Raw genomic sequence first — 6,626 nt, forward strand, 5'->3', positions numbered from 1 at the left:
ATCTAAGACCAAAACCCTGCCAATTTCTTTTACTTGTAGTTATATCATCACAGACTTTAGGATTATCCTTACTTTTGATCAGTGGAAATATTTTTTTATTTGAAATTTTCTGTGCTCTCTCCAAATAGCATTATGTAGGAGGGTTCAATGTCCTAAAGACGTTCATATAATCTGGGATCATTTTACAAGGTCTACGAACAAAGCAGAAATTGGCAAAATTGGAAGTAAATATACAGTAAAAAAAGAATCTCAACAGTAAAATCCGGATTTGTTATAGCGAAATTCTGCTAAAAAGCAGAAAAAAATCATCCCTGTATAATAATGCTGCAAAGATGGGAGATCCATGTGTCTCTAGTTTCTCTGCTTCATTCCATTCTAGAAAAAATATGATGACAAGTCTTTACAAGACAAGACATTATCATGGTTCCAGAATCAGGAAGTTAGAGGAGGAGGAATGTAACCATCCCAATTTTTTTAAATCAGTATTTTTTAAATATTTGTACAAACAAACAAAAAGAACTGTTAGCAAAGGACACTAAAGAATACCCCTGCATAAACTAAACCATCACAATATAGTGTGTTACAACTAAGCCCTTTCCAGAGGTCAATCCACCAGCACTTTTCCTGATTTCTCATCAGAAATTTTATATTCATTGTTGCCATTTTTCTTGTTTTTGCACACACATCTTTATGCCTAAAAAAATTTCTGTTTCCAGTAACCCTAATTTTTTTAATACAAAAAAGAGAAAAAAAACCCAAAAACACTGCTTTCTGACGTTTTCGTTATGATTTTTTTTACTAGAACAGCCTTGCCCTCTGATGTGAAGGTTCAAAATTCATTAAAAAAATTGAAACCACATGGCAATGGCCATGACTAGTTCAGTAGTCAGCGGTGTCATAATAGCGGCCGCAAAGCCAGTAGGTTTCAATGTCCCACAAATCTATAAAATTAAAAAAAATTGAAACACCAGCTTACCGACCCTAATTTTAAAGGAGATGTTACCGGAAACACAGAGTCTTTTTTTAGGCCTAAACAATATTGACCTGTTTACCTTAGCAATTTTCAGATAAGCAGATAGCATACTGATTTGATCTTAGTAATTAACACACCAAAGGTGATTTGAACTCAATAAATGAATAAATTTGGTGTTGGATGATATTTCATTCATTTCTGCCAAAATACCCAAGTGTGAAAGAAGGTTGAGAGAGGAAAATCAGTCTGAATGACTTCTTCAGCTGCTGTGAGTCTTGTTGAATTTATTTTCACATTGGTCCTATTTCATTTCTATGACTATTTCTTAGTTTGCAAATGGACTCTGTGAAAAATTCCATTTTTCTCAACTTTCCAAAATGAACTTACGATATGAAATTAAGGTAATGACAAACTATATTGAACTCCTTATGATAAAAAGAAAAAAAATAAGAAATTTAAAAAAGCTGTGCCAACTTGTGTTATATTGAGTAGTGAGAATTAAAAAATTAAGTAAAAAATATGGGATATTAAGAAAAGGCTAAACATTTTCAGAAATGGAACAGCCCCTTCCACTATGGATGAAAGAGATGAAAGATCAGCTCTACAAATAGAAAGAGTAATCAAGGGAACCAAGGTTATAGTGGTAATCAAAAGAATGTATTCCAGGGACAAAGACCAGACATGGAAAACAGACATACACAACAAAGAACATAAAGTAACTAAAATCATACATACAAAGTAACAAACGTAAATGAGCAACTCGGACTCCACTAAAAACTAGGAGCATGGACCAGGTGAAAAAATGTTGAAAGTGGTGGAGAGTATTTATAGTCAAATTGGTCAAAAATGAGCATAGAAACTGGTTAAACCAGGAAACCGTAATCTTACAAGTAAATCTGAACTCAACTGTGATGACATTTGTTTACAGTGTGTTGTTCACAGTGGTTGAAAATTTTCCATAATGAAGGATAAGAAAATTAAATATTACCTGGTTCGAGCAATTATATATTTTCATAATGAAGGATAAGAAAATTAAATATTACCTGGTTTGAGGAATTATAAATATATATGTACAATGTCAAATATTATGTATTCAGTTTATTGAGTTGCTTGAATATTTTCTATTATACTTGTTAATGTAGAGTAATAGGGTGTGCCCTTTTTGCCATTATAATTTATGTGATAAAGTGCCCTTTTTAAAGAACTTCTTCCTGCTTTTTTTTAAAATCCTAGCTGGAACAATATTTCAAACAGGTAGTTAATGTGGCATACATTGTACATTTGTACCTATATAAAGCTCAGGGGTTCAATTTCCTTTAAAGAGTGAAAGGTCATGGATATTCAATGCATTGTATACATTTTAAACGAAAAGACCACAAGAAAAGGGTGAAAGGTCCTCAATTATAAGTCATGTAAATTATGGTACAAAATGTATGTCTATAATTGACTCTTAAAATTATACTTCTGCCACTTAAGATCTAACCCTAGGCTGCTAGGTAACAAGTCAGCGACAAACCAATTCGCTTAAAGAATTAATTCTTAAGCAAAGTCAATTTCCTGGCTACTTAAATTTCACAATCTACTACATGTATAATGATGGTAGGCTGTCCTGCCACTCTTCCCCCACCTCAAGAGTCTTCATTCCATGTAGAACTTTTACAAAACTAGCTCAAGCAGCTATCCAAAGCCTATGGATTTTTCAGTTGGGTGCCATATGTGATGGGACAGCGTGATTGGACTCACAAAATTATACTCTGCCAAACAAAGATCGAACCCCAGACGGCTCAGTGACAAGCCAGCGACAACTGTTTTGGCTAAAGAATTAATCCTTTAACCAAGTCAATTTACTGGCTATTTTTAAAAACCTTACTACCTACTACAATGCAGGTCAGCTGTCCTGCCACAGGTCCATATCCTGAATTAATGAAATTTCCTTCTTCAGAAATATGTGGCCCTAAACCTAGGACCCGTGCGAATTTAAACTGCTGAAGCTTCTGTGAAAGTAGTTGCAGAGAAAACTTACAGAAGTGTTTTTTGACAGATAAATGAATGAACAAATGAATGGACACACACCATGGACACAATTATACCTCCCACTTTCAAAGACTGGGTATAAAAATACACTACACTCAGAGTGGAATGATTCTCTAACATTAAGTCTGCCATGAGTGAAACCTGGTAACGGTTGTTACACCGACATATTGAGTGTTTAACATCCAGATTCCAACTAACCAACACCGACCGTTTGTACATTGTAATAGTCGTAAAATTCAATGAAGCACAACAGGGAATTCATTGTAACATTGTAAGATATTCTGTTTTTGTTTTTCAGGTAGTTCGGAGCACTCCAGTTAAGATAAAAATTTAGTCCAATGAGTGGGAGATATCATGTAGAAATACTACTTTGTGTTTTTATCAAGTAATAATGCAATTTTTTGAAATTTTAATTTTGCACTTTTAAATTGATAATTACTCTTTATAATTATCAATAAAACACTTTGAAAGTATTGATTGTTGTAATTTGATTCAAGTGACAGACTTGTAAAAACAGTCTGGTGACACTTTTAATTTCTGATAATTTTAATAATTGAAAGGCTTTTCCAAAAATAGAAGAAACTAATTGACACGTGCAAAGACATCTTTATCATGTGTACACAGGAGTTGTAAAGTAGAAGCCCTTAACCAGGACTGCGAACATTGTCAGTAATAATTATAAGTTACAATACATTGTCCATTTGAGGACAAGACGGTGACCTCAGCCGGTTGTTTTCGACTGCAAAAAATTTAACTTTGACACATACCTTATTTAAAGTACATTTCAAATACAACCTACATGTATCTTTATTTTAGTGATAGGTTTTGTTCAATGATTTCGAACTTTCATTCCCCGTGCAGGTCCGGGTGTCAATAGAATAGGCCTGCAGCAGGGCTAAGCTTGTTGTAAAAGGCGATTAATAGTGCTCAGAACCCTAGCCAGGGGCTAGGTGCTCTGCCCACAGAGCAACTGGAATGTGTGCCCCAGGTGGTGGAATGGGGGGGTACCCCTGGCATGTTACATGCTGGGGTTGTCAGGCTATAATATGGAAAACCTGACTGCAAACCATAGTGATGCACTGTGTTGGGAAAGATGCCTTGTTCCTCACACATGAGGACCCAAGAACCCTGCTGTGGCCGCAGGAGGCTAAATTGCCCGACCCTACCCATCCTTCCCTTTTATCTTGTGGCAATCAAAATTTATCAATGCTATTATCCTTGTGTCCCATCCCTTTTTTCATTTCATCAACATCATTTCATGTTCATTTTGTCATCCCTTACATGTTCATCTCCTGAACATAGCTGAAATACTGCCGCTCGTGCGTCAAACCCCAACAATCAATCAATCAATAAAACTTTCATTGATGCCAACCTATATTTACTCCCGAATAAAAATAATCCCTTGATGAATCTCACACATATATAGTTGTCTATTTTTAGAAATATAAAATGTTCATTTTGTCATCCCTTACATGTTCATCTCCTGAACATAGCTGAAATACTGCCGCTCGTGCGTCAAACCCCAACAATCAATCAATCAATAAAACTTTCATTGATGCCAACCTATATTTACTCCCGAATAAAAATAATCCCTTGATGAATCTCACACATATATAGTTGTCTATTTTTAGAAATATAAATGAACACATTGTTTACAATATGTCTCTGATGTGTGTCTACCCATCAAATGGACTACAATTAATTATTATTCAATACAGGACAGTTATGAAGTATGTATCAACAATAAATATTTTTTTTTCAAAGATTTTCATTGTATATTTGTCAATCGTTAATACCACATGCTCATTGTCTCGTTGGCTGTTTTATTGTACGAACCCCTGTGTGCCGATGGCTTGGATTGAAGCTGGACAAATCAACTAGCGACTTGTGTTACTAGTATGGATTTCGGTGATTGGATTAAGAATTTTCACAAATTCCTCGGACTCCCCTGTTGTGATTTTTAGGGGTCCCCAATGAATTTTGGATATCAGTGACCTGGGATTTAGGGTTTTTATGACTATATTGTCTGCGGAGATCAATGAGATAAACCTGACCATGCTGGGTGAATATTACACTCAGGTCAGTGATTATCCATACAATATTAACAACCGGAATATACTATGTTCCAGATGGGTGGGTATATCACTCACATTTCAACGTGAAAAAGTCTGACTGACACAGTGTTTCACCGACTAACATGGATTTAAAACTTCAGCTTGAGTGTTAGCAAAACAAGAGTCGCTGAGTGTAGTGTAAGTATTCCACAGGGAACATAAGAGATTGATAAATAGTGTTACTCTATTTAACAACAATCACCAAAGCATTGGTAAAATACATTTTCTAGAGATTAACACAAGAAAGCATCTAGTTTCCACATCAATGAAAAGGTCTAAATGTGGCCAACTTAATATTTCACTAGCACACTACGATCACAAGAAAATGGAGAGTGGTAACCCCCATATACAGTTTTTTTGTTTTTATAAATGAGGGTATGTTGAAAATAAGGATCTGATATTCCTATCATCCTTTGGTTATAAAATGTGTACAGTAAAAAATCTGGTTATCTGATCAATAATTTATATTTTCAAAAATTTCCATGCTCAACACTTTCATCTGTCCACTTAAACATTACACAATAAATGCATAAATACATATGCTTGCACCTAACTTTTTCAAATAACGTCAATTTATATGATGCACACATTTATTTGCAAATGGCAGATTTGTAAAAATTTGTAACAAGGGTATACATTTTACAACTAGACAGCTGATTCAGGGAAACGGGCTGTCACACACGTTTAGGGATCTGCTATAAATAACCAAAGTTTACTCATCTAAATGACACCAGAGAACTAAAAATACGACGTTTAACAGTTCATTTGAGAAGATGTTATTGTCATTCGATGAATCAAGTATTCTGTATTTATGAAAAAAAATTGTCAACAAAAATGAAACCAAATAATTATGGGTAATGTCGTCTCAATAAAATGACAACAGCATCAGCATTCCATGAAATATTCTCATTCAGACCGGTATTGGTCGGCACAGAATTAATACCTGGTCTGGTAAATTTGCAATTTCATAAGTGTCGTCTCTAGGCGGTGCATTTGACAGGTCTTGAATGTCCCCATTCGGCATTGTCACTTGGTGCACGACCGCCATTTTGCCTCTTTAAGAGGCTTTCACGTGACCTTTCTTACATTATCGTATTTTCACGCGATAATTAGACGAGTTCTGAATATCTTAAAGTTCGACAGCATTCGTTTTAATAAAAAAAAAGGTTACTATTGTTTGCGCTCTTAAAGTTCAAAATAAAAGTACTTCAACAACGATTATTTATTTATTAGGGTGTTCTCGACGACGTCCGCATTGGGTCACAGGGAATACTTAAAGCCACAAGAGTTACCTTTCTTTGTATAGTTTTACAATGTGCTATCCCGATAAAAATAACTATTGATGGATTATATTTGTGGAAGAAAGTCAAAATTAAGCTTACAAAATCAATGATGAGGTTTGACTTAATAAGTCGGCAAGAATGGAAGTCAATATGGGAAAGCATGCTTACTGAGAAAAAGAAAAAAAGTGGACAATAGTCTTATGCAAATCACGAAAGTTAAAA

General features: G+C 34.8%; 1 protein-coding gene across 2 annotated transcripts in view; it reads right to left on the reverse strand.

The window, feature by feature from the left end:
- LOC148628017 (serine/threonine-protein kinase B-raf-like) overlaps positions 1–6,195 on the reverse strand; it is a 29,252-nt gene extending 23,057 nt beyond the window's left edge. The window contains exon 1 of one of the 2 annotated variants that reach the window (XM_088583338.1): positions 6,065–6,195. In XM_088583338.1, coding sequence (XP_088439464.1) covers positions 6,065–6,169 — 105 coding nt within the window. In that variant the 5' untranslated portion in view covers positions 6,170–6,195. The remainder of the gene's footprint in view (positions 1–6,064) is intronic. The other variant, XM_088583329.1, reaches the window with a different exon arrangement.
- Positions 6,196–6,626: the final 431 nt, after the last annotated feature.

This window comes from Perna viridis, chromosome 1, assembly GCF_037379345.1.
Source record: "Perna viridis isolate PV_CMFRI_1.1 ecotype Kerala chromosome 1, ASM3737934v1, whole genome shotgun sequence".
NCBI classification, from domain to species: domain Eukaryota; kingdom Metazoa; phylum Mollusca; class Bivalvia; order Mytilida; family Mytilidae; genus Perna; species Perna viridis.